The sequence below is a fragment of the Bombus pascuorum genome, chromosome 15 (genome assembly GCF_905332965.1).
Source record: "Bombus pascuorum chromosome 15, iyBomPasc1.1, whole genome shotgun sequence".
NCBI lineage: Eukaryota > Metazoa > Arthropoda > Insecta > Hymenoptera > Apidae > Bombus > Bombus pascuorum.
The window spans coordinates 4646325-4674295 of NC_083502.1; the positions used below are offsets into that span (position 1 = coordinate 4646325).

General features: G+C 32.4%; 3 protein-coding genes, 2 long non-coding RNA genes and 1 pseudogene across 15 annotated transcripts; 2 read left to right on the plus strand and 4 right to left on the minus strand.

Moving 5' to 3' along the window:
* Nucleotides 1-1739: 1739 nt before the first annotated feature.
* Nucleotides 1740-5838, minus strand: LOC132914722 (putative sodium-dependent multivitamin transporter; annotated as a pseudogene).
* Nucleotides 5799-13148, plus strand: LOC132914719 (tRNA-dihydrouridine(47) synthase [NAD(P)(+)]-like). Of its 4 annotated transcripts, XM_060974061.1 has the most exons (10): nt 6833-6940; nt 7170-7311; nt 7574-8855; nt 8948-9315; nt 9390-9518; nt 9588-9672; nt 9751-10251; nt 10430-10517; nt 10623-10978; nt 12575-13148. In XM_060974061.1, the coding sequence occupies exons 1-6, from the start codon at nt 6835-6837 to the stop codon at nt 9658-9660; spliced, it is 2100 nt and encodes a 699-aa protein (XP_060830044.1). In that variant the 5' UTR covers nt 6833-6834; the 3' UTR covers nt 9661-9672; nt 9751-10251; nt 10430-10517; nt 10623-10978; nt 12575-13148. The 4 variants fall into 4 exon arrangements, with proteins under 4 accessions (XP_060830045.1, XP_060830046.1, XP_060830044.1 ...); XM_060974062.1 differs by lacking the exon at nt 6833-6940 and adding an exon at nt 5799-5900 and having other exon boundaries at nt 9588-10251; XM_060974060.1 differs by lacking the exon at nt 10623-10978 and having other exon boundaries at nt 6834-6940; nt 9588-10251.
* LOC132914731 (uncharacterized) lies at nt 6479-7163 on the minus strand. Its single transcript, XR_009659665.1, has 2 exons — nt 6984-7163; nt 6479-6885 (listed from the first exon to the last, which is right to left on the minus strand). It is a non-coding gene; the product is annotated as an uncharacterized LOC132914731 (long non-coding RNA).
* On the minus strand, nt 9752-19299 carry LOC132914729 (uncharacterized). Of its 5 annotated transcripts, XM_060974078.1 has the most exons (5): nt 11714-12159; nt 11411-11637; nt 10787-11014; nt 10565-10714; nt 9752-10180 (listed from the first exon to the last, which is right to left on the minus strand). In XM_060974078.1, exons 2-5 carry the CDS (start codon nt 11486-11488, stop codon nt 10013-10015), a joined length of 624 nt encoding a protein of 207 aa, XP_060830061.1. In that variant the 5' UTR covers nt 11489-11637; nt 11714-12159; the 3' UTR covers nt 9752-10012. The 5 variants fall into 5 exon arrangements, with proteins under 5 accessions (XP_060830061.1, XP_060830064.1, XP_060830065.1 ...); XM_060974081.1 differs by lacking the exons at nt 11411-11637; nt 11714-12159 and adding an exon at nt 18500-19299; XM_060974082.1 differs by lacking the exons at nt 11411-11637; nt 11714-12159 and adding an exon at nt 12538-12639.
* Nucleotides 12748-26844, plus strand: LOC132914720 (serine/threonine-protein kinase OSR1-like). Of its 4 annotated transcripts, none has more exons than XM_060974064.1 (12): nt 12748-12883; nt 13010-13152; nt 17057-17185; nt 21385-21728; nt 22863-22975; nt 23102-23352; nt 23881-24053; nt 24488-24725; nt 24883-24997; nt 25081-25346; nt 25821-26007; nt 26084-26844. In XM_060974064.1, exons 1-12 carry the CDS (start codon nt 12872-12874, stop codon nt 26159-26161), a joined length of 2049 nt encoding a protein of 682 aa, XP_060830047.1. In that variant the 5' UTR covers nt 12748-12871; the 3' UTR covers nt 26162-26844. The 4 variants fall into 4 exon arrangements, with proteins under 4 accessions (XP_060830047.1, XP_060830048.1, XP_060830049.1 ...); XM_060974065.1 differs by having other exon boundaries at nt 23881-24046; nt 24490-24725; XM_060974066.1 differs by lacking the exons at nt 25821-26007; nt 26084-26844 and adding an exon at nt 25648-25744.
* LOC132914730 (uncharacterized) lies at nt 21537-22074 on the minus strand. Its single transcript, XR_009659664.1, has 2 exons — nt 21827-22074; nt 21537-21769 (listed from the first exon to the last, which is right to left on the minus strand). It is a non-coding gene; the product is annotated as an uncharacterized LOC132914730 (long non-coding RNA).
* Nucleotides 26845-27971: the final 1127 nt, after the last annotated feature.

Genomic DNA, 27971 nt, shown 5'->3' on the forward strand with positions numbered 1-27971 from the left:
TATATTGTTACATTCTACTGACTGATAGACTAGCCGAAAAAAACGACGGAAGTGTTGCATATATCATCACACTAAATAACAAACTTATTATAAATTTAAAATTTACACTCTACGGATATACATTTTAAAAAACACCATGAGTTATCCACAGAACACTCTGTATTGCACTATTTTACACCCTTGGACAAAAAGATAGCACATGTGTGCTATCATTAATTTCTCATAGATAGAGTCCGAATTTCCCAAGTTTGACGAATGGCATATAAACAGTACCTTGTAGTAATAAGGTATATGAGCTTGAAACTGTATCTTCGCTATTCCTCTTGTATTTATCAACAATGATTGTGAAATCCGGTCGGCGAAATGATAGCACACCAAGCATTTTGTTTCCATTCCTTAGTATTTCTGTGTATTCTGAGTGGTGTAGACGTAGTGAAAAGTAGAAGAATTTCATTAGAAACCTTACAAATTTCGATTCAAACAATGGGACGTGGAAAACAGCTAAATAGTGAAGAGATTCAAACAGTTTTGAAATTAAAGAAAGAAAACTTTACTATTTCTAAAATTGCAAAAGTTCTCAGTAGAAGTCGGAAAGTCATTTATAATTTACTGAAAGATGTAAATAATTATGGAACAAAAAAAAGCAGTGGGAGACCTTCCGCGATTAGTACTCGTGAAAAACGTGCAATTTTACGTGCCGCGTCAAATTCGCTTCTCACGTCACGTGAAATTGCAGAAAAAGTTGGCGTAAAAACTAATCCTCGGAATGTCAGACGTGTACTACAACAATCCGCGCACATAAAGCGGATGAAATTAAAACGAAGACCAGCTCTAAAGCAGATTCACAAGGAGCATCGATTATATTTTGCAAAAGAACATATACGGTGGAACAAGAAGTGGAGGAAAGTTATATTTACAGATAAAAAAAGATTTAATTTAGATGGCCCAGATGGATTCAATTTTTACTATCATGATGTAAGAAAAAAAAAATTGTCACAAATACGGCGTCAAATGGGTGGAGGTAGCATTATGCTTTGGGCAGGTATTGGGTATAACGGAAAGACTGATTTAATATCAATTCGCAGCAAGATGAATGCTATAACCTATCGTAATTTGATACAAAATCAAATTGCAAAGTACGCAACACATATTGCGAGACAAGATTTTATTTTTCAGCAAGATAATGCTGCAGTTCACACCGCTAAGGTTGTGAAAGAATATTTTTCAACAGAAAATATTGCAGTTTTGGACTGGCCTGCATGCTCCCCCGATTTAAACATAATCGAAAACTGTTGGAGTAAATTAAGCAATGCCGTTTATAGAGAAAATAGGCAATTTGAAAGTATTAATCAGTTAAAAAAGTGCCTTGAAGAGGAATGGAGAAATATATCGCTGGATTATATTAGAAAACTATATCGTTCTTTGCCGAAACGAATGCTGGAGGTGGTGGAGAATAAGGGAGGATCCACACATTATTAAATTTTAAAAGGTTTTTTATTTTTGTACAATTTAGTAGATAATAAACACTACAACTTTTGAAAGTGTGCTATCATTTCGCCGACCGGATTTCACAATCATTGTTGATAAATACAAGAGGAATAGCGAAGATACAGTTTCAAGCTCATATACCTTATTACTACAAGGTACTGTTTATATGCCATTCGTCAAACTTGGGAAATTCGGACTCTATCTATGAGAAATTAATGATAGCACACATGTGCTATCTTTTTGTCCAAGGGTGTATATAAAAATATATCTTTTTATATTCAGAGATAAAATATAGTCTCTTTTGGTAAGAAAGTATTATTACTTACATTATACAAAGTATAATTTTGTAGTGCATGTTTTTCAATTCTAAAGTAAAAAGAATTATTGTTTAATTAATTATTGTCCAATTGTAAAAAAGATTAGACCTGTTTTTTTGATGCATCAACGAAAAATATAATTCCATAAAGTAATTTGTACAATATTCGTGATACTTAAGAGTGAATACATTGAGTATCTGTATTGAGCAGATTTGCGCAAATTCTTTGGAATAAGACATTTCTTTTGATACCATAAAAATTCACATTCCATCGTGTCTTTGTCATTGATATGTGAAACAAAGTAAGTAACTTGTGCATTTCTGTAAAACATCTTATAGACAAATTACAAAATGGCAGTTTAGGGACAAGATGGAAGACATTCACCTGATAGTGAAATACTATTGTCTAAATAACAAGTAAGTAATTATTATAGACTAAAAACATCAACAAATACCTTTTTATAATATAATATTAGTGTTTTGAACTGACATATCCAAATGATTAATTTTACAGCCCAGCTGACTCATTCTAAAATTACCTCCAACAATTTATCAATAAATATATGAACTAATCATGCTTTTTATTTCTCCCAAAGCGACACGGTCAAACTACGATAAAATTAAATTTAGTATTATAAATATGGATAATAATTTAATTTTCCTATTCATTTTTTGGACATGTCATCTTTTTTCTTTTAAGGAACCAACTTAAGTCGTTTCAAATTCCGTACAATACTTAGGCTTACAAAACGAAGTATGGAATGCCTAGAATTGAAAATGCCACTTGAAGAAAGCGAGCGATTAACCAAGTATGCATTAAAGTTTGGTGGTATTGGTATCATCAAAAGTTTCCACCACATCATTAGCCGAATTTACATTGAAAATGTACTTCTTGTGCGTAGTAACATTCTTTGATATCACGTTCTCGCTACTACCAGAAATCTCCCTATTCCTGCGACGTATACGTTCTCCTATTAGAGGAAAGAACAAGTTGGTATCCAGCCCAACTTTTGGTTCTTTATATATCCGATTCAAACAGTAACTGAGGCCTAATCCAATGATGAACGTCATCAAAAATCCAATTGGAGCATACCACATATAGGAGACCCGATACATATAGAGGTAATCATCTGATTTCCTAAAAAAAGACATTATTTCATTATAAAATTTCCTTTTTAAGAGATTAATTAATTAATTAATGTTAAAAGATTTTATTAAAAGATTTTTAAAAGATTGATTAATGTTAGAAATTGCTTACAATGGTACTTTTTCCATAGGGATGGAAATGGTTGCATTTGAACAACCACTATTGGTAACTGGCAGTGTTTCTGGAATAGGCCTGGGTTGTCCAAAAGCAACCCAAAACAAAAATGCTAAAGACACAATAGCGCCTATTACAGACCCTGTTTCAGAAGCTGTTTCTGTGAGCATTCCAAGAGTGAAAAGGCCTAATAATGGACCACCCACTACCCCAAATATTGTTAGGCCAGCCTATAACATCAACACAAATAAAACTTTCTTAAATGAAATCCCGACAATATTTTATAGTATTTTTATGATTTAATCGGTAAAAAAGGATACCTGTAAAACACCTCCCAATAATTGTGCCAGAAACGCCAAGGCAATGGAAATAATTCCATAGATGAGGGCAAGTAATTTAGCCATGGTTGTTGACATACTCGTGGAGAATTCCTTACCACAGCATTTTTTATATGCTGGCTTTAAATAATCTTCTAGTGTTACTGCTGCCAAAGAATTTAGTGCTGCTGAAATAGTGCTGAGACCAGCACTAAAAATACCTAAGATATGAGAATATATTAGTTTGAGGAATTTACTTCACCTATATTAACACATTTTTAAGTGTTAACAGGTAAAATAAAAATATCAATAAATTTTACCTGCTATGAAAAGACCAGGTAAACCAGGTTTGTTAGACATGGTGTCCATGACATACAAAGGCATCAACATATCTGTAGATGATATCCTTTTTTGAAGCAAAGGATCACATTTATAATATTTACTATATATTGCTAATCCTGAGAAACACGTAGTCATTGAAAGTATTGACAAAATTGGCCATGCCAGCCAAAGTGCTTTCTGTGCTGCTTTTATATCTCTAAAAATATTATATAAAATTAATAACATTTCATATTTTACTCATTGTGATACTTACCTCACTGTTAACAAACGCTGTATTTGAACTTGATTTACGCCATACAGTGATAGAAACGTGCATAAACCACCAATAATGAGCGACCACCAAGTATGTCGAACTGTGGGGTCTATCGAAATACTTGAAAGATATTTCATAATTAGTTTATCAAAATTAAGATATCATTTTTCATTATGCCACACATTGTACCTGTCAAATTCAATTCTATGTCCTTCCTCCGCTATTTGCCAGATTCTGCCTATACCTCCAGCTTCGTTAGCAGCTATGATGATAATAATAAAGACAGAAACAAACATCAGCAATCCTTGAAACACGTCTGTGATTAAAACAGCTTTGATACCCCCTATGCTTGAATAGAAGGCACATACTAAGCCGAGGATAATAATACTGCCAGTTTTAGAAATTCCTGTTGTTGCCTCTAATGCTAGAGCAGGAGCATAAAGTACAACACCAGAATACAAAAGCAATTGCAGCCAGTACACAAAACTAGCCATCATTCTGGCTCTGATACCAAAACGTTTTTCTAAGTACTAGAAAAAAATAAACATGTAATTTAAATATATATAGTTACTTATCATTTTTATCTTGTTTAAATGAAGTTTATCATACAAACCTCATAAGCGCTTGTTGCTTGGAGTTTAAAAAATACTGGTAAAAATCCATAACAAACAAGAGGAGTTCCTATGAGGTATGATAAATTAATTACTACAAACTGTGTTCCATATGTGTAATTTTCTGCAGAAACTCCTAATAAAGTAATTGCAGACATGAAGGAAACCACTAGTGCGACAGCCACAGGTGTGATGCTCATTGACCTGCTGGCAATGAAGTATTCCTGTTAAAAAGATAATTTTGTTTTAATTTAACATTGTTTTAGAAACCACAATTTTTAAAAAATAATGTATATACCTCCATAGTTTTTTGTCGTCCACCACTGAACCGGTAATAGATACCTATGCTCAGACTTATGCATAGTGTAGCTGCTATGACCAGGTAATCTTCCCATTGTAATCTACCTACTTCTTCCATACTATTGTTCTATTGCACAGAATACTCTATTAATTTTATACACATATGTTTACAGATTCATTAGGTAATATATAATAACCAGGAAATAATTCTATGTAATAGTCAAAGAAGAAAATAAACTTGAAATATATTTTATAAGCTCAAACTGAAAGATCAAATTAAGAAAGATATAGGTATAATCTGTTAAATCTACTTTAAGCACCATATCTTTATAATGTGTGTTAAGTATTATTTCCTAATATTATCTACTGAAAGCAAAACTTATAGTTTTGCATCACATTTGAACATGTATCACATTTAGTTCAAATTCTTTTTAAAATAAAAAAATTCTCACTGAAGAAAAAGAATATTATAAAATCTAAGAACCTGTAAGATAATGCAAAAAGCAGACTAATTGATACATATAGAGATCAGTGAAGTTCATATTCAAATACTGTTTATTTATCAGTTATAAAATAAACAAATTATATAGTATAGACTAATTATAGTATCATCTAGGACTTTCATAGTGCAGAACAATGAATATAGCGATCCACATTTATTAGGTTGTGAAATTAGCGATAATTTTTATCAACCGTATAAACTTCATGTAATCCTATTTCCTTGATCATTTAAGTCGCTGTGTTTGATTAAGAACTAGCTATTGTCGATGACGTAAACAATAGTTCACATGCTTGTTAAGCCGTTTCAACGACAATTCTTATCAATGGATACAAAGATGTATCTTAAAGCATATTGCGAACTTACCGGGAGCGTCACACCGTCGTTCACCGATACAACTGACAGAAATATCTCGCTACGACGGATCGCTCTCCATCCGCGTCGCGGTTCTGTCTTTTACTGACTGTCGATGGAGGATTTTAACATGCTCGATGTTTCGCATGAAAAAGTAGCGTGAGTACACAACGGCACGTGTAGAAGAAGTACGCAAGACCATATTGAAACTATGCGCGTGCGGGTTTAAACGATACAAGAGTACCATTTTAAATAGATTTCTGTATCATTTCATATTAATTAAAAAAATATTGGAATTTTATTGGAATCTATGGAAATTTTTTATTTAGATTAGGAAATTTCAATTTACTCAGAAATATTAAAAAATTTCAGTACAGTTTAAAAAATATTAGAATTTAATTGGAATGTTTCTTTTTAATTTAAATTGAAAAATTTAGAAGGTTTATTTCATTCTTTAATGAGGTATTTAATCAATAATGAATTGGCCTTTATATTAAGAATTTGTTAAGAATTCCAATCTCCTAAAAAATATTGAAATTTTTCAGCATATATTTTGCAGAATATACCTAAGATTTTATTAGAATTCTTCTATGAAAATTTTTATTTTAAACTGGCAAATACAAGAAGATTATTTTTCTTCGTTAATTAGATTTTTGATGACTATAAAGCGTTATACCGAAAAATAATCAAGGATTAAATTAAGTTTGGGAAAATATTAGGCATAAATACTTAATAAATAACTCCATAAAAAGCTTATTAATTTAAATCATTTATAGATTATACAACATTCTTTTATTAATAAGAAAAGTGTGCAAATTAAATTTCCTTTTATTTTAAATACAAATAGGATTCAACAATTTTATTATGAGAGCCACTGTTCTATACTTTTAAATTACTATGGTGACATAATTAGAGGCAAAGGTTGCCGATATCTATTTAAATAGCCAATAATATACGCAAATAAATGCATCGGTTTTATAAAGTTAGCCATTTTATTTATTCTGGATAACTTAACAATATTTTTTAACGTTTCATTAATGTTTTCTAATCATATTTAATTTCAGCACACTCAGCTATATGTTATGCATCTGTTATGCAAAATTATGTAACACGTAATCGATATCCTGATTTAAGAAATCATTACCTGGAATTAAATAGAAACTTAATTAATTGGATGAAGTCACAAAAACTCGATAAACGTGACTATTAATTTTTAAATTATGTAGAAATGAAAAATCTCACTTTAAAAATTATTTTACACTAAAATAGTAATTAAAAATAGAAATATTCATAATAATACTCCAAATGCACGATACTCTGAGCTGCAGTAAAATTGATTACTATTTTCTACTAATTTCTTCTAATAAATAAATATCTTCCGTGGTGGCTGATTAATAACGCCGTTTTCACTGATTCGTGAATTCTCAGAGTTCTCGACTGATCGATCTCTCGAAATCTATTCGGACAATCGCTTGTTTGAAATGGCAGATTACACTGAAAAATGTGTGGAAGATTGTTCATTTGATTACAGTGATGATAAACAAAAAGGTGTCTGCTTGATTAAAGAAGAGTAAGTAATCATTATTATTTTGACTATTAACATTCAATTTTTTCAAGGTAACTCATGTAAATAACATGTATAACTACATAACCTCAATTTGTTCGAACCGCGTGGCATTCTGTCATTATGCAAAGCTTTTCTGTCGAACGCAATAAAATACAGATCACAAAAATACTTCTATGTCGTAATATTTTCTTAAATAATTTATCTTCTGATAAAAAAATTGCTTTTATTTTTGTATAATAAATTTATTCATAATAAAATGTCACAGGTTTATTATAGAAGATCATGTGAGACTTCTAAGTGAAAAATGTTTGACTGAGACTGACAAACAGAAAGTATCAAATAATACAACTAATTTAAGTGAGGATGTTTCTATATTGGATGAGCCTCCAACCAAAAAGCTTAAAAATGATGATAAAAAGGAAAAGCTCAGGGGGCAAAACAAAGCAAGGCCACCACCATTTAAGACACAGCGTGAACTGAATTTATGTCCTTGGGTAGCTGACCAAGCAGTAGATGAGCCTGAAAAGAAGTGTGATAATAATCAGTGCATATTTTTGCACAACAAAGTTGAATATTTAAAAATTAAGCCAGACGATATCACTGATGAATGCTATATCTTTGAGCTCACCGGCAGGTGTCCACGTGGTGCTGCCTGTAGGATGGGTTCCAAACATTTGACAAAAGAAGGTTTTAATATTATTGATAAGGAAAAAATTAACGAATTTAAGAAAAGGCCTCCTTCTACAAAAAATCATTTAACTAAAGATATTCAGACACAATTAAGAAAACACAAATATAATTTTTCTAAATCTGAAAATATTGTTAAGGCAAATGGACCATCTAGGAAAAATGTTAAACAAGAGCCAGGGATAGAAAAAATTGAACAAATTGATGAATCCTTGGACAGAGATAAATTGGAGGTAAAAAATAGTCCAATATTAGATACTTCTATTAATGAGTCGAAGAATAAAGCTTCTGAGACTCAAAATACAGAGAAGAAACTTGGCCCCATTGAAGATTATGATTTAATAAAATGTAGGGACTCAGAAAAGAAAAAAATTGATTGGAAAAATAAGATATTGTTAAGCCCATTAACAACAGTAGGCAACTTGCCATTTAGAAGAATATGCAAAGAATATGGAGCAGACATAACTTGTGGAGAGATGGCTCTGGCACCAAGGATATTGAAAGGAGCACATGAAGAATGGGCTCTGGTAAAAAGGCATGAATCCGAAGACATCTTTGGTGTACAGCTTTGTGGAAACAACCCAGGAGTATTAACAAGATGTGCACAGTTGCTGAATGAAGAAATTGATGTTGATTTCATTGATTTGAATCTTGGTTGTCCCATAGATCTAATTTATAGACAGGGGGGAGGCAGTGGTATGCTGAATCGATTAAATGTTCTAGAAACTGTCGTGAAATCTGTTAGCCAGGTTATGAATATACCTTTAACTGTAAAAACTAGAACAGGGGTTTACATAGATAAGCCTATTGCACATACTTTGATGCCAAAGTTTCGTGATTGGGGTGTGTCCATGATTACTGTGAGTAAGTTAATTATACTCTGAAGTTGTTATGATAAGACTTTAATAAATTATGTTAAAAAATATTAACTATTAATTGTAAATTAATGTAGGTTCATGGAAGATCACGTGAACAAAGGTATACAAAGTTAGCTGATTGGAATTATATAGAAAAATGCGCGAAAGTAGCTGATCCTATCCCAGTATTTGGAAATGGAGACATTTTATCATATGACGATTATCAAAGAGTTCGAGATGCATTTACTTCTATAAATGGCATCACCATAGGACGTGGGGCATTGATAAAGCCATGGATATTCACTGAAATAAAAGAAAAGAAGTTGATTGATATATCAAGTTCAGAAAGATTTGAGATCTTGAGAAAATATTCTAAATATGGTCTTGAACATTGGGGCTCGGACACTCGTGGCGTCGAGACAACGAGGAGGTTTATGTTGGAGTGGATATCTTTCTTGCATAGGTAATTTTAATTTCATAATTTTGATACTGTATATACATATGTTGTGCAAATTATTAAATTCTATTTCTATTTAGGTATATTCCTGTTGGAATATTAGAGAAACCACCACAAAGGATTAACGAAAGACCTCCATTTTATAGAGGCCGTGATGATATGGAAACGCTAATGGCCAGTTCAAATTGTGCAGACTGGATTAAATTATCGTAAAAATATTTTATTTCAATGTCATATCTAACGCAATTGCTTTGTTTTAACTTGGACTTCATTTTCAGAGAAATGTTACTAGGAAAAGTGCCTGAAGGATTTCATTTTTTACCAAAACACAAGGCGAACTCGTGGAAATAATATATATGTCACGTAAACAGAATAGTTTTGTATTACAATATTTTTCGTTCCTATTTTTAATATACATTTACCACATAGAATAAATTCTAGGTAAAAGAACAAAAAATCGTTTTTATTTTGTTAAGCACTTATAGTTACATAAAAGGAAAACAATGAAATAAACAACTTTAACTAACAAATAATATAGATCACAAATTTACATATAATTCATAATATACATAATGATTCTATCTTCTGCACCGCTGCAAAGTGATTAATGGATTAAAATGTGATGCCAGAAAAATTTATCTTTCCTTTCCTTAATCGTTAACCTTCCTGCTTCACCTATGGACTACACATAGACTATTGGAGACTAGTAATGATTAGTTATATCTCCTAGGGCAGATTTTGGCCACATGCAATCACAACCACTGGCAATCTGCTTGACGAAAGGTTCCCAACATTCGTTCTCCCATCGCCGTCTTACCAATAACAAGCTTTTACTTCTTTGTACGCAATGAAAGCCATTATGCACGCATTTCTGAAATAAATATACTTCACTTAATACAAGAGCAGAAACAAGAGATCTTCCAAGGCTGGTCATTGGTAAAGGTTAATATTTTATGTTATTGCATTCACAAGATATAAATATTAATTTGTTGACAATTGCCATCATAAAAACCTAATACACTCTAAAATACTAAATTAACTTCAAATAGAAAAACTATTGTACACTCACAATTTCATTCAGGTATTACAACTATGAGAGTAAAACAATCATTTCTTTCAGATTCCAGACTTTCTCTACTCGAGGAACACCTAAATTACTAATTACAGTACTTTGTTCAATGGAAGTTTACATATACTCTAAATTTGAGGTAATTTTGCTGAAACTACCGAATTTCTTTTTTATTTTTCAATCTACCTGCTTCGATGGATTCGTGGCGCGTTGCAAGCTATCTAGCAAATTGTAACTTTTACAGTAAACTTCGTGATAAACAGGCGGTTGGTACTCGTACTCAGAATCATCTAGCCGCACTGTTTCCGTAACAGTTTCACATAGACTATGATAGTCCTATAGACAAAGTACAAAATGTTAGACGTCGCTTTCCATTTATTTCTCTTTGTTAAGTACAGTATGACTGACAGGCAATGAATTTCTATTGTCTCTATTAAGGGACCGTTGCTGCTTTTCGTTCTCAAGCTTTTCGATATATTCTTCTTCAGGTAGATAGAAGAGGTCCTGCCCCAGGGGAGGATGATATCTAGGATCATGATACTGTGTGACATCCAGTTTCTTTAACTCCTGAAAACTTCTGTTGCACTTCTTGTAGAGATCGTAAGAATCCATCCCTAACACTCCTACAGCTGCAAACTATAAAAAAATTTTAAGAATTATAAAATAGAACTCACCTTTTTTATGAATTGTCAAATTTTCACTCTATTTTTTACTCCAATTAAGAAATGAATTTCCTTATTTTAAATATGAATTATCCAGTAAAAAAGAAATTTATATATATAATTCTAATATATATAACACTAATACAGTACAGCTTATATACATATATATATATATAAGATACATTATATAGAATGCAATTGAAGCAATTACGAATTGTATAATGAGAATTGGATTAGCTACAAATGTAGCTATACTATATTAAAAGAATAAAGATTTTGGCTATTATAGTAAGGAGAAATGTTGAGAGATCAAGTCTAGAGGATCAAAGCTAAAAGAAAAACGTGAAACATCAATAATCGACAATCGTACTGGCATTTTGTCAGTTACTACATTATTAAACGACTGATTCACTCCACTTCCATTCCCACTTGGTAGAACCCTCTGCATACGATTTATGCTTTATCAAGTTTGATAGGTCTCTAACGCTGACTGAGACCTCCGTCAATGCTTAAATTTTAACGATGACGCAACATGATGTCACGAAATATCATTAAAAACGCATGATATCATCGTCTTTATCATTTCAATAAACATGTCTATAAAAAAATATACAAAAGAATATATAAAATTAATTTTTCAATATATTGACTGGAATTGTATTAAAGTATTTACGGCAGGAGTAACGTGGTGAAGATATATTGAACTAGTTCAATGAAGATCATTAATTGAAATTTAACAGAGGATTAATCGAGCTAGTCTCGTGATCAATTGGTTAGTGATGTCAGAAATCAGAGCAGTGTGTTGACGAATCTTTGAAGATGATGTTAGTACCGCGAAAAACAGATTATGAACCGGTCAGCAAGGTCGATCGTGATTGAGCTGATGTGCTTCGCGTCGTATGATATAAATTGGTCTTCCCCGTGCCGATCTCTGTGACTCTGCCTTTAAATTGACTGTGGAATAGTACTCACCTAGCAAAAACACAGGAGTAATTTGGAAACAATAAAACATTCAACTGTTCTAGCTAATACCAAACAACAAATTTGATAATTTTTAAATTTCAAACTAATTGTCTTTTCAAAAAACGTTCTCTTTAACTAGATTCTTTACTGCTCAAAAGAACCACAAAATACTCTAAGTCATTAAAACTTCTATAAACCTTTACAAAGGTAACTGTAATTTCAGAATGGACCATTTAATTTAATATTTCTGTTTAGAAATTATTCCTCTACTGTAGGTTCTTTTGGATTGATATTTTTATTCCTATTGATGTAATTAGGAAAGTGAAATTTTTGGAAATTACCACTTTTCTACTTTCAAATCCCCCATAAATGCACAAATATTCATAGTCTAATGATTAGAAATTCAAAGAATAAAAATTCTTCTCTGAGGGTGCCTTAAAACTTTCTTCTCCCAATAATACATCTTAAACCCTAAGTCAGTAGCAGTTATTACACCTCAAAGCGTCTAATAACTAAAACTAAAGCATTGTTCACCAAATGGTCAAAATTAAAAGTGAATTAACACTTTCAGGAGGGGAGGTCGTCAGCTCGGACCACTATCAAGCGTATTCTCCACGCGGTGGCACGTCGCTGTGTAGTAGGTAGTTATCCAATTGACAGTGCCCCCGTCTGACATAGTTCAGTCGACGACAAACTCAGGACGATTCGACTGCATCTCTGCCAGTAGTGACGTTTTTGCTACTCCACGTTCCGGTATCCACCGAATTGCGTTCTTCCAACGTGTGCTTCTTCCAACTCATCTCAATACCGTAGAAGAACAAACAGTGAAAGGAGCATTTGCATCATTATAATCATTGAAGAAATCGACATGACGATTCCCGTAAGGGTGTCCAAAAACGTGATCGTGCTTTGGGACCGGCTCACTGGTCCAGTGAGAACGAACTCGGTCAAGGTTGGCCATTGTTAGTGAACTGTTTCTTTTTTCCTTTTTTTTCTGGCTGTCTAGAGACAGCCGGTGAAATCGGTCGGACCGATATCTTCTTCTGGAACAAACACGTGTCCAAGTGGAGGGAGATGCGAGTGGACCAGCACGATTGATATGGCAGCCGACCTGTACGCGAATGGATCTGTGAAGTCAACGTCCGGCAGGTGAGATATAAGCAGATAAGAGATAACTTTAGATAAGCCGCTGTGCTTTCTATTCCCTATATGCTTTGATGCTTGTTTGTTGCCCAATAATGAAGATAAACTGGATGGAAATGGATGCAATGGCAATTTATGCTTCAAGGCAGTATTATTGGTTGCAAATGGGAACACTGGCATTATTGGGACTGTTTGCCTACAATTTCTAAGAAATTGTTAGTGTTTGTTGTTGAAAGTAGTTGGAGGATGGATGAATTATTGGTCGCAGTGAATTAGATATTAGAACAAAATGATTATTGATGTATGATTACAGTTTATAATTTTTTAGAGAGATTTTCTTTTCCTTTGTAAGGTATATAGATAATAGGCATGTAGGTTTCATTCTTTCATTGGTATATGTTTTATAATTTAATCATTGGTGATTTGAGTGTTAATTCTCTTTCTAGTAAAATTCTCAGGATAAGTAGACCAAAGTGGAATTACGTCAGAATTCATAGAATCCTACATTGAGGAATTCTTGATACTCTTAAGGAGGAATGGATAATAATCTACTACAATTTTGATCGTCGCATTTTTAGTATTCTGATTTTGGGATGACTCGTGCAAAAACGTGATTTTCTCGCTTTTTTACGGCAATTTTTATGACAGTGAAACGGTTTAATAGCCGTTGCTGCTGTCTGAGTTAATAACCAATTGACCCTCGACCTCCTGAGCAAAGGTTCCATTGACGAATACTGTTAGACAGAACTTAAGCAGTTGGTCACTCGAAATTCTCCTTTTTCTTTTCTTCAGAAAAACATCTTGAATATCGTCAAAAATGATAATTTATTACGACTTATGGTATTCGTCCATAATTAAAAAATTAAACGAGTAGGAAAAAATCAGGATCTGAATAATGGCAGGGGTCATCTAATCTAAAATCATCAGATTGTTTGTTGAAACGTGTACGCCACTTGACTTGGTCTCAATGCAAAGTCGTTTCAATAAATTCACGTGGTATCTAAGAAATTAAGATAGACATAAGATTATTATGGTAGCATTTTGCTTCAAATTCTTCTTCATTTTTCCTTCTCTAAATCTATAATATTTTCCTTTTTTTTTTTTAGTTGATCGAAGAATTAATGTGCCTGCACGAAGTGACTATCTATATACTGAAAAAGACATGTCCGTGTACCATCAATTATGAAATAAAGTACAGTGGAATAAGTGTTCACGTAACTGCTGTCAAAGAAAAAATTAAACACAAACATGTGCTCTCTTTGATAATATTGACAAGGATCAGCAAGTGTTGACCTATTTCGAACAGTTTTTGCCGGGAATTTCTCGTGGACAGTCGACACACTCGTTTACTGGGACTTTGCAAAACGTATTAGCCTTATTTAAATTTATTAATAGCCTTTATACCATTACGTTCAACTGTCAGAGTTGAATGTGCCATCAATTGAAAGACATAAAATCAAATAAAAATACTATCACGATAGAAGACAATAGTCAAGGTCATTAACTTATAAATTTTATTAAAAATTATTCGCTAAAATAATAAAAAGAATTACTACAATTATAAAAATTCTTCTATGATATATTAAACAGAGAATAATAATCAAAGTAAACAAATTGTAAAATTTATTCAAATAAAAAAATAAAAAAATATATAATTATATAAATTCTATATAAATTCTATATATTCTATATATATTAATATAAATTCTATAGCATATTAATTATAGAATAATATGGACTATTTTTCAATTGAGAAACTGTGTAATTTCATTTGTTAAATGTTAAGGAATTGGAGAAGATAACCGGCTAGCACGCAATTCAGAACACGAAATTGTGGACGGGACGCGGCTTGTAAACGGGAACGATTAGCAGAGAAGAGGCTATTAGACTCGTTAATTTAGAAAATCAATTAAATTCTTTATCATAAGTGGTAATTATGTGACAAGAATCCCATTAAAATACTACGTGATGTGTTTACTGTTTCAATACGTTATTCGCTCTATGTTGCCAGTCATAAGGTAACAAGTGTTCTAATCATTCTGTTTTCCACTTTGTAAGACTGGAGTCTATACATTTCCTTTCGGTTAGTCAGCCACTGTGACTTAACCAATAAAAATGTAAATTTCTCGCTTTACATTCTTTAATAAAAAAATTAGAACTTAATTTTCGTGAAACTGAAATTGTTCGGTTATTATATTTGGAAATAGTATAATTATCTTTATAAATATTTGTAAAGAAATTTTTCTCTTTCTCCGTTATAGAGCTGTTGCAAAGCTTGTTGCAGCTTTTGCACGAGCATATTATTTGGGTTAAAAGTTTCATTTCCTGAGCAGAACAACGGCTTTAATTTAAGTCTATAGTCGACGTGTCGCTCTACCTACATTCATCTCGCATGATCCTCTCAAATTTTTATTTCTTCGTTATGTCTCTTTTACATGTTCATCTATTTTTAATTGATACTTAGAATTACTTAGTTTTATTGTTCAAATTCGCAAAAAGTTGTTTGCAATTCTTTTGACTCTTTTATCAACAGTCGATAAATACAATTACTCAATTTGCTGAAGATAATTTCTGCTAATACTAATTCCATATGGCGTTTCCTTTCTTCCTGTAACTGTTTGCCCTTTTTGAATACTTTGGATATAATCGAACATCTGAAGAATGTAACGAGTCCAATTAACATTTTGGTGACAACTTTTTTAAAGATAAAACTTTCCGTTGCTAGGGAAAATCTGCTGGGGAATATGTTTTACTCAAGACAGCAAGCTTGTGTATAACTATATTAAGAAGGAATGCACACGAGTACCTTGTGTTTAAAGAGACAATTAGATCATGCTGGCAAGACATTTTCGCGAGGACGAATTTAATCCTATTAGCAAATCGCGAATGACGTGTACGAAAATTCAATAGCTATTCGAAAAATGAGAATTATTCCTCAAAACCATGAAATTTGACTCGTTATAATGTTCTGTATCTTTGAATACCTTGACCATAACTGTATCTACTTTATTCTTCTGTTTCATTTTAAATCGATGAAAATGTTGAATTATTATCATACGTTAGGATATTTAAAATATTTCTTAGGGGCACAGACTGAAAACAACCAAAGGTCCATTCGCTATAAGATTATTTTTAGGTAGCCAGATAGGGGCTACCCCTTGATGTTGGCTAAAAATAGCCGGTAAGGCCAATCCAGCTCCAATTATTCCATTTAGGTATTTAGGTGACAATCGACTGACCGCCAATTTAGAAATATTCCACACGCTGACAGCACGGGGACCTCAGTCAGCGTTCTGGACGAATGCAAATAATATGTTGCCAGGGCAGAAAAAGCATTCTGCAGTTCCTATTCCATTACAACAATATTGAAAGATGAAAAACTAAAAATTGTATAATCAAGAATATAAATTCCAAACAATCTTCAACAATATTCGATCAAATGGGAGAAAGTTCAGAGAATATTAGAATGAAAATATCTCAATAATACTAAGGAAAGAATCTTCAAACTAAATATATTAATAATCTCATGGAAAAAGTTAAATAATTCCATTTATATTTTGATATCTCATTAACAGATTCTGGATATTTATGCATTTATATGAAATTCGCGAAGTTTCACAAAATACACACAATGTTAAAAAAATATATATATAAAAAATCCAAAGTATATTGCTCTCTATAATACTTAGTGAGTAAAATAATTTCCTACTAAGATTCTACCTTTTTAATCATATTCTCAACAATATGAATTTGTATAAAAACCCGTAATATATTCATTGGAGAGAACAGCGTAATTATTGATTAACAAATTTAAGCAGTGTAATTATTAATTAACAAATGTATTCGGTATAAGCGCGAGGGACCCCTGCAGTATGCAACCGGTGTAACTTAGACGTTCGTTTGTTCGCAGAATTACGGGCAGCATGAGGCAACGTAAGACCGGCACGCTTGGCGCCGCGGCGCCTATGTCTACAGAAGAAGAACGATTGAAGTTCCAAGACAACAGGTTCTTGACGACATTAGTACTTGGGAGAAATAGGTGAGTACCAGCATTGTTCTCATTTTGCTCGTGTAATTCGGGATTTCATCGACCCTCCCCACGTAGCAATTCGTTTCAATTGTGGTTTTAGAAGGTTCGTTTTAAATTGCGTTGCATCGAATTCAAAAGCATCGACGGTTATTCGGTTATTTAATAATGATGGATTGTTGCGCTTGCGGTCACGTGACTGGTTTTGCTTACTGGAGAGTGGTTTAGGGATTTCTAATATCAGCAGAACTTATTGAAATTTGAGATGCATTCAAACTGTTGTTCGTTTCTAAAAACATAGACGTGCCTGAAATTGTATTCACAATTGTTAAATTATAAAGCGGATAAAATTTTTACGAATTAATCTCAGAAACAATTATTAATATAAATTATTGAAATGTTAAATATTCAAATTGTTGTTTGTTGCTTGTTCTATTGAGAGGTATTTGAAATTTTAACCATAGTTATTATAATTGTAAAATCGATAAATTTTTATGAACTAATCTCAAAGGCAATTACCATATTTCTAGTTAAAGTGACGATTTGAATTGTTTTCATTTAATCACATTAATCGTCTGCATGCTTGTTAAGATTATATGTGCGACGATAAATTTAAACTTGGAAACGCTAAATTTAATCGCGATTTACGTTGCAAATTAACGAGTGCGTTTAATGTCTTTCTAAATGAATTATTACGAATGGGCATTGTGAACACGCGGAGACGTACTAATAGTTCGATGGCAAACAACGCAAGTTTTCTTAATGACGTAGTAGTACATCCATGATAATTAAAGTGTTTAAAGCTGCCAGCATGTTATATATATAGGATACGATTATGTACGCAAAAGTGCAAACATTTTGCAATGTACATTATTATTCCTCGCTATAACTTCCATTCCATGAGACTTTAAATACAAATTTTCAAATTTTAAATTATACTTCTAAATATGAAACTTTGGTGGTTAGGTTATGAACAATCACAATTTGGGATTCAAATTAAAAAATTTGAAATATTTTAATCTGAAACTTGAGTATTTAAGTTTTGGTATTTAAATTTTGAGTTTTGGAATTTTTTAATAAAAGTTTATAAATGTGAGATCATCACATTTGCAACTTTGGTAATTAAATTTTGAAATCTGAGATTTTTTAATCAAAGTTTAGAAATTTTAAACTTTGGAATGCAAGTTTCTAGATTTGAAATTATACAATTTATAAATTTGTAATTTTGTTAGCACAAACTTTGAAGATTGAAACTTTCAAGTTAAAATTTTTTAATTTGAACTAAAAATTTTTATAAAATTCTTAATATATTTTGTGAATACTCACCATGGTAATATAACATAATCGATGCATAATGGTAGAATCTTCAATTTGTCTAACTTCAACGATAGTACTGTCCAAAAAGCCACCTGTATTAGAAGCCGTGAGCCAGATCACTGCTCTCTCAACTTTTATCAAGCTCTTTTATATCACCCACAGGATTTGATCGCATTAGGTCATTTGTCATTTCAAAAGTAAAGAACATCGACAATAGATCTTTTTGCAAATACTGAAATCTAATATCTCTACGTAGCTATTTAATCGCCTACCATTTAATTGAATTTTTTAATCGTGTCGATTGACACGTCCTGATATTGATATCGATAACTCGAAAGATACATTCGATATTGTCATTTTCCTTAATTATATAATTCTTTCTTCTTTTCTTTTGTATATTTTACTTCTTTATCCTTTATACACTTTCTTTTTTCCTTTTATCCCTTAGAAACACACCAATTCTATTCTTTGATTTCCTATTCTTTCCTAAACTTTCAAATTTTACAATTTTCCGTCTATTTTCTTCTTAACACGTTAACCACCGCGCTAGTCATGAGTCACCCACGTTACCAAATTTCTTAGAGTAATTAAAATAAGATAAATTTCATAAACTAACGAACTGTTAACAACGTGAATGATTAAAGTAACTAAGTTGAGAATTTTTGTTCTTTTACATAGAAAATTTGAAATTACAAAAATGCACATAATATACAAAATATCCAACGTATGGTCCTTCTTATAATATTCAATGGATGAAATAAATTTCTACTTAGATTTCATTTGTTTGATTAAATTTACAGAAATACGTATTCGCAATAAAAATCCGCCGTCTGTAAATAATATTGTTAGAAAAAATGTGTGCAAATACAATATAATATTTTACAAAAATTAAATATTATGCCATAGTATATTTCGATCTGTTGCAGCTCCTAGGTCAAAATATAGGAAATTCGTCAACAGCGACAGTCAACATGTTAATCTATTCTTTCATTTTCCATCTTTTTTTTCTTCGACTGTGCCGCGATTGGTATCCCTGTTTCTCTTTCCCGCTCATGTCTTTGATTCTCTCTCTCTCTCTCTCTCTCTCTTTCTATCTTTTCTCCTTTCCTCTTTCTCTATTTAGCTTGCTTCTCGATATACGCGCGAACAATGATGAAAGCACTTCAATTACTAATCGCGACGAGCGTGCCGAGTTTATGGTGGGACTTGGACAGACGGGCCAGGATTAACCTTAATATCGCGGTCACGTATCACGCGACTCTCGTTCTCTCTCGCCGAAAAAATCTTTTCAACTGTTGTTCGACAGTAGTGACGGATTCCGCGCACCAGACTGCAGTGCTTATGTCGGATAAACTTTAATCCTATTCGACACTTACGTGAGTAAACCCCCGATAGAAATATCACAACAGGAAAGTCAACTTTAGAAAGGTCATACAGCTTAATTTTATTTCGATAATTTCTTTAATATAGTCCCACCCATGTAATGAAATCGTCTCAATAAGAATGGGGCTAAAGTGACATTTAAATTTCCCTCCATATTTTGATTGATGTACATTGTGCATTCTAAAGAGGACAGGACATGTCGCAACAGGGTTAGAAAAAGGTCATACAGCTTAATTTTATTTCGATAATTTCTTTAATGCAGTTCTATCCACGCAATCGTTTCGATAAGAATGGGGCTAAAGTGACATTTAAATTTTCCTCCATTTTTTGGTTAATATACAATGTGTGCTTTAAAAAGAAGACGTTGGAGTATTGTAGTGTTTCTAATATATATTCTACAGTGTATAATACACTCGCTATGGTATGTAAGTGAAGTAAAAGTTATTTTGTGTTCCTTAGAGTGGATTTTTAATGAATTTGTTTAAATAATGGAAATGACAATGGGGAAAGTACTGGAAAAAAGTTACTCTGGGGTAAATTGTTCTGAATTAGAATCTATTCGTTAATGCGGTTCCACCTACGTAATACAATCATTTTAACAGAAATGGGACTAAAATAACATTTAAATTTCTCTGTGATTTAATAAAATTTTTCATTTTCTGGTTGACCCACAATGTGAATTTTACAGAGACGATGTTGGAGTATTGTAGTGTTTCTGGTACACTTTCTATAGAGTATCATATAATATACCAATACACTAGCTATGGTATGTAAGCGAAGTAAGTTATTTTCTATTCCTTAGGATGGATTTTTAATGAGTTTGTTTAAATAATGATAATGACAATAGCGAAAGTAGTGAAAACAAAAAGAAAATTCTTTTAGGATCAGCAAACTGTTCTGAATTAGAATTTATTGTTCGTGTAGTTGGTTTCTCTAAGAAAGACCAATCGACTTAATGAATCAGATTGGGGCTTGCGTAGGTTGCGTCGACGCTTTGTCGACGCATTTATTTTGACAACATTACATGTAATTGAGACTTAATAAACACATTGTCATTGCCTCCTTAATACAGTCCGTTCCTAATTCGTGCATTGTTTACCGAAACAAACCTTTAAACAAACTCCAGCATATCTTCTCGATCAAATATTTGTAATTCTATTTCAAATTAAATATATAAGATTTTTAAAATCTCTGTTGTGGCTCTTGAATTTTCTATTCTGCTAGTTTCCTCGAAATAAATATTATATTTAAAATAAATATTATAATAAAATGTAAATATTACAATTTTTAGTATTTCATAAATTTGATTTTAACATTTCTTGGGTGATTTCCGAATGAATCGAAAATAAGGATCGCAGTAGGGTTAAATAAATTCTTTGGATTTTTATGATTATTCAGAAGTTTTTAGCCATAAAAAAATACCAATGTGTAAACAATAACCCAAAGATTGCAGTAGAGTTATAAAAACAAATCCTTCTTTATGAAACATCAAATATTTCATTAAATTTTAGGAAAATCTCGCCAGACGTTTTGCCGTCGTGTTCCCCGGGTATTTTCCGGCAAAAGTCGTTCGGCGCGTCGACACCGCCGAAGAACAACGCGGGCGCACCTGCGGCGAAAAATCATCAACGCGCAGGCGCGGAACCCCGAGATCCACGTGAGCCGAAAGCACCTAACAGCGGTAGTGCACGTTTAAAGAGCGGCGTGTTACTTCTCGCGCGGGGCACCCGAGGCACCAGCAAGCACGCACGCCTTGGCACGACGCTGGCGAACAAAATGGCGTCCTCGAGCTCTACCACGGTCGTGCAGGGCTGGCCGAACACCAAGGACGACTATGAGCTCAAAGAGGTTATTGGTGAGTAATCGTTACCTCGCTATTTCCCTCATCCACTACAACTACAAAAGCATTTATGAGATTTTTCAGAATACGGATCGACATCATGATACTCTTACCGGGTTCCGAATGAATAGCTACTTCTGCTTCTTGACATTATGCACAGAGAAAGTTATTTGGCTCACTAAATGAAACATTACTTAAAAACGCGACGTTTTGAAATTGAATATGTTGAAATATTGATGATTTTACGATCGTCAATAATGAGGTTTAAATTGACGCATTGTCCCCGTCTGCGTTTACGCGACTATCTCTCTCGCACCTATGTTTAAAGTCTACTGTCTCGCTCGCTCTCAACCAAAGCACGTATACCGGTGCCCAATACGTCCTAACCTAGTTAACTTACTTGAGAAACGAATCCAGTAATTTTTAACGTAATATGTATACGTAGAATACTCGCAGAGGCTTTTCAGATATATTTATAAATTGTCGTAGATAGAATTATTACTAGTTTTTTAAAGATATCATTACTTCGAATATATTTTTAAAATAATTAATTATTTTAACATTTTGCTTCTAATGAGTGTTTCAAATGATTAACTACCTTAAAGTTTTAACGTAACTCTTGTATAATAATTTGTTGAAGTATTAAAAATAGAGTTTTGAGATATTTATTCTGTTATTTATATTAGGTTTTTAAGAACATTTTTTATTTCAATAAATGTTTAAAATGATTGTTACTTTAAGTTTTTAATGCAGCTTTTATACATGCAGTAACTTTTGAAGTATAAACATTAAACATTAGTTTTAATTTAATGTTGTCATTAATTAATAGACAAATTTCCGTATAAAAAAGTCTTTTTTAAATTTATAAACCTATTAATTAAATAATACATATTTCCCTTAAAAAATTAAAAAATTAAAAAATTAAAAACCTAAAAACGAGGTAAAGAGATTTAATTTGGAAAGTACGTACATATTCTGCGTCAGTATACTACAGAATACTACGTCATGATAGCGACACGATGTGTGATGACGTATAATTACGTCATCGACTGTTCAAACATTCGATTCAACCTGTACAAAATTTTATTGTAGAAAATTTTTATATTCTTCATTTAAAATTATGTATTATAATAATTCGTTTTATTTCAGGTGTTGGTGCAACCGCCGTAGTACACGCAGCATTTTGCATTCCACGGCAGGAAAAATGCGCGATCAAGAGAATAAATTTGGAAAAATGGAACACAAGCATGGACGAACTTCTGGTAATTTCTACATTACATATTATTGAAAAAGAATTAAAAAAATTATTTGATAATATATATTGAACTGTGGAAAAAGACATAATTACTCAAAGTATTAAATTATTTAAAATCTCTTTTTGTTGACAGAAAGAAATACAGGCAATGTCCTCATGCAATCACGAGAATGTGGTCACATATTACACGTCATTCGTCGTGAAAGAGGAACTTTGGCTTGTACTCAGGTTGCTAGAAGGTGGATCCCTATTGGACATCATCAAACACAAAACCAGAACTACAAACTGTAAACATGGAGTGTTTGATGAAGCTACAATAGCAACAGTCTTACGAGAAGTACTCAAAGGCCTTGAATACTTCCATAGTAATGGGCAAATCCACAGGTATATTATCGATTTCCTTTTAGATTTATGAAATTGTGTAAGGAAAATTAATTCACAATATTTAAGTTGCAAAGTATCTTGGATATTTTTATTTTCCTTAAATTCTTACTGTTTTCTAATATTCAGTTTTACAGTGCATTGATATTAACTCTCCATGGATATACTGGGTTGTTTATATCCAAGCCTAATTCTGTTACTTTTCTAGGCTTCCAGAATATGAAGAAATTCTAGAATACTTACTGAAGTCTCTACTATACTATACAATCAGTTTTTACATTATATATTTAAAAAATTTTGTAATAAAAATAATTCACTTTAAAATAATTCACAAATGACTCAGGTTGCCGATGGAGGGTTAACATGTTTTTATTCATAAAAAAATTTTGTATTGGACTTCTTTAGTTCTTGAAGTAATTAAAAAATTTTGGAGATCAGTGATAGAAATAATAATTTCTAATGAAGTGCAAACTGAATATATTTGATTCTCTGATAATATATAGACAAATTTTAATAACAGAATAATATTAGGGACATAAAAGCCGGTAATATCCTACTAGGAGAAGATGGCACCGTGCAGATAGCCGACTTTGGTGTCAGTGCCTGGTTAGCGACTGGTCGAGATCTAAGCAGGCAAAAAGTCAGACACACGTTTGTGGGCACACCCTGCTGGATGGCACCCGAGGTCATGGAGCAGGTGAGAGAGGAAAGTAACATTACATCTTCTTAGCCTGCGTTTTTGGTGTCCATATTTATCTTTTTCTGTTCAGTAGGCTTCTTGAAATTGCATATCTATATTTCATAGAGATTAATATCTAGTATTAACCTAATAGCTAGTGCCTTTTTCTTAACACATTATATCCAATTCTCACAAGACTACTCTAGCTTACTTAAAAAATTCTAAATTCAATCTTTGGGTTTTTAAATTTTTGTATGTTCTCTTGAGCATGTAAATTGTATAACAATTATTTTATTTGCCCATCAGATTATTTATTATTAACTACAAAATCTTTTTTCTTCAATATTACTAAAATAAAAGGCATGTAACTGTTTGGAGCAGCATGATTGGATCCCGCTATTGGCATTCCGATTTAATGCGTACATTGTAAAATCAATTATGATATGCAAATATCCTTGCAGGACCATGGCTATGATTTCAAAGCAGATATTTGGTCGCTTGGCATCACTGCCATCGAAATGGCCAGTGGTACAGCTCCATACCATAAGTATCCGCCAATGAAGGTGCTGATGTTAACTCTGCAGAATGACCCTCCAACTTTAGATACTGCCGCCGACGATAAAGACCAATACAAAGCCTATGGAAAAACATTCCGGAAAATGATTGTCGATTGCTTGCAAAAAGACCCAACAAAGAGGTTAATTTTATTGGAAAAATTGTTCTATTAATCTATTAAGGGCCAAACAATAATAATAAATTGACTGAAACAAAATTGCAAATGAAATGTTGGTTCTTCGTGGATTAAAGAAATTGAAAAATTATACAGTAAATATTAAAGGAGAATAATTTTACAGACCAACAGCAACAGAGCTGCTGAAACATCCATTCTTCAAAAAAGCAAAGGATAAAAAGTATTTACAGCAGACTTTGGTAGCTTGTGGTCCTAGTCTCGAAACTCGAGTACAAAAGGTATATTTCTTCCTTATTAAATTTTTATAAACCAATAGTTTATAATTTATATTTATACTTTATTATTTTTGTATTTATTTCAGGCTTCAAAGAGACAGCCCGGCACATCGGGTCGTCTACATAGAACAGTTACAGGAGAATGGGTTTGGTCTTCGGAGGAAGAAGACAGTAGCGCGTCTAGTGGCGATGAGGGAAAAGAAGCTCTGCCGGTTAACACAATCGAAAATGCATCTAGTACCGAAGAGGAACCAGAAGAGGAGTTCTATGGACAAGTGAAGTCAGCACGAAGTCAAATTGTTGTGCAAGCCACCGAGCCGAATGTTCCTATAAACTTGGTGCTAAGATTACGGTACATCTTTTAATTATATTTTACCATTTTTTTATTTCAATACTATATTCGCAACCTTTTCAAATTTCAAATTTCAAGATCGTTAATAAAGAATATGTTAACTCACATTTCTCGCCTTTTATAATAAAGCAATTTAAAAATTCAATATACTCAACCAATTTCACATCAAAATTGAAATCATATTTGTCTCATGTGGTCTTCATTTGTCACAAAATATTCATTTCAGAATTAAAAAATTTTCTCTCCTATAAATTTCTATTTCCTTTTTCACTTATTTTACGTTATTATATTTTTATTACAGACGTCCTAAAACCCATTTCACCCTTGAAGACAAATCCGAGTATGTTCCTACCCAGTTCCTAATCTTTTACAGCTATTGCTAACTTAATCTTTTTCTCATAATATAAAATATTTAAATGAAATTAGTGCCTAAATTGTAATTTCCTATTGAATAGAAAATCGTTTCCTGTTTAGAAACCAAAAACGAGAGCTTAACGACATCAGATTCGAATTCGCTGTTGGAGTAGATTCCGCCGAAGGAATCGCAGCGGAACTAGTTGGTGCAGGTTTGGTTGACGGCAAGGATATCGTCGTGATTGCTGCAAACTTGCAAAAACTCATAGACAGTGCCGGCCAGTTGCGGACTGTAACGTTTTCACTGGTAAACCTTTTTCCGTAGCAACATTTTGAGGCTAGGAAGATCAAACGATAGTTCAATGTAAATGACATTGTTTCAGAATTCTGGTCATGCAGCGAACGAAGTGCCGGACGACAAGGCATTAATAGGATTTGCTCAGATCTCCATCACCGATTAAAGCAACACGGAAGTTCTCGAAATCTCTCAGGATACCATTCTTAAACGTCAGTTCAGAGAATGGAAAGTATCAAAAGCTGATGGATTCTCTCGATATCTGAGAATTTGAGAAAAAATATTTACCAATTCTTAAACTCAATTCTACCAAAAACAATTCTACCATTCGTTTATTGCTTTCTCACGGCTTTTGTTACTTTCACTTCCTTAGTTCTAACCATAAACATATGAAATACAAACTACGAGTGCCAAATGAAGAGTGTGGCCTATATTGGAAAAGAAATGCCTAGCCCTCAGTTGATATTGTTGGATTATAGGAAACAAAGGTTAATTTTAAGTCTGATTATATTTAGTTTTAAAGTATTTAATTTTGATTTGTGTATTTTATACTTTGCACGATATATGTTATTGATGGTCTTTATGACGTAAAATATACTATAAAAATTAGCGTGGGATATTCTGAAATTAAGTAACTAATCCTAAAGTCTTGTAGGTCAACTACAATCGAATGATACCAATTGAGGATTAACGCGGCCATCCTTTCCCTTTCTAACAGATATTTATTTCTAGCAGAGAAAAAAGGAAAGAGAGACCTCGTTACTAATTTTCATCTCTTTTTCAATGAACCTCATTTTCTCAATAAGGCATTCGCGGTCTGTACTTCTTACATACATGGTTCAAAGAAAATACAGAACAATGAATAGAATTCGTTTGTTGATGGACTGCTTGGATGCACATTCAAAGTTACATGCAGAACTATCAGTCTTATGAAAATAGAGAATAGATTATGAATGCTAATATTAATAGGAAAAAAGAAGCTGACAGAAAATAATCAAGGGTAGTTTGCGATGAGCTTCTGTGGTGAAAAAGTATTGATCCAATTCTGCCAACTGTCCGGTTCTGAACCTGCGAAGATAGAGGAGAAAACAATATAGTACTGGCTTAAGTTTTCACTTGCTCTAATCATTAATGGCTGTAGTCTCATATATTCAACCTATATCACTCATATTATTGCATTAATTCCTGTGTAAATATTAATAGTCGATGAATTCCTCGAGGAGTTTAGGTTTATCCGGCTCGCATAAGCGAGCATGACAGAATTTCAAATAACTAAGTAAACGAGTGGCGAACTGTCGAAAGGTGCTTAAAAACACATCTGACTTACTTATTTGAAATGCCAGACAAACAAATGATATATATATCATATATCATTGAATATATACACATGAATCACTATGATCACATGAATATATAAATATATATATATATATTTATGTGTGTGTGTATATATATATATTCTTTTTAGTCTTTCTTGAAAAATATGCGCAATGGTCGAATGCATATCGTGTACTAGAAGAAAAAAACGAAAAAAGAGAAAGCGGAAAAAAAGCAGTCGTCAGTCTTTCCTCCTGTACGATGTAAAGATCGTTTAGCGTATTTCCTTATGCTTCACGTTACAGGATCGTAGAACACGCGAAAGTACTAAAGAAACGTGTTTTGTACTTAATTAAATAGAATTAACGAATAGTGGATTTATTATTTTGTAGCTTCATTAGAAACAAACGGTCGAGAAATGGAAAATTATGATTCACACATCTTTATCGGTGGTTTTAAAGAAAAAGCACTCATAGACACAGGTTCTAGGAATGGTTTGTAATAATCCTTTGAGGTCTTATTTTCTGGTCAGGCTCGAAATTATTTATCAATTGATTCAAAAATTGTTCAATAATTTATACATAAAAGAGAAAACTTTTCATGATATATACAGTATGTATTATGTTTCGATAATATAATATTAATGTTCATTCTCTTTT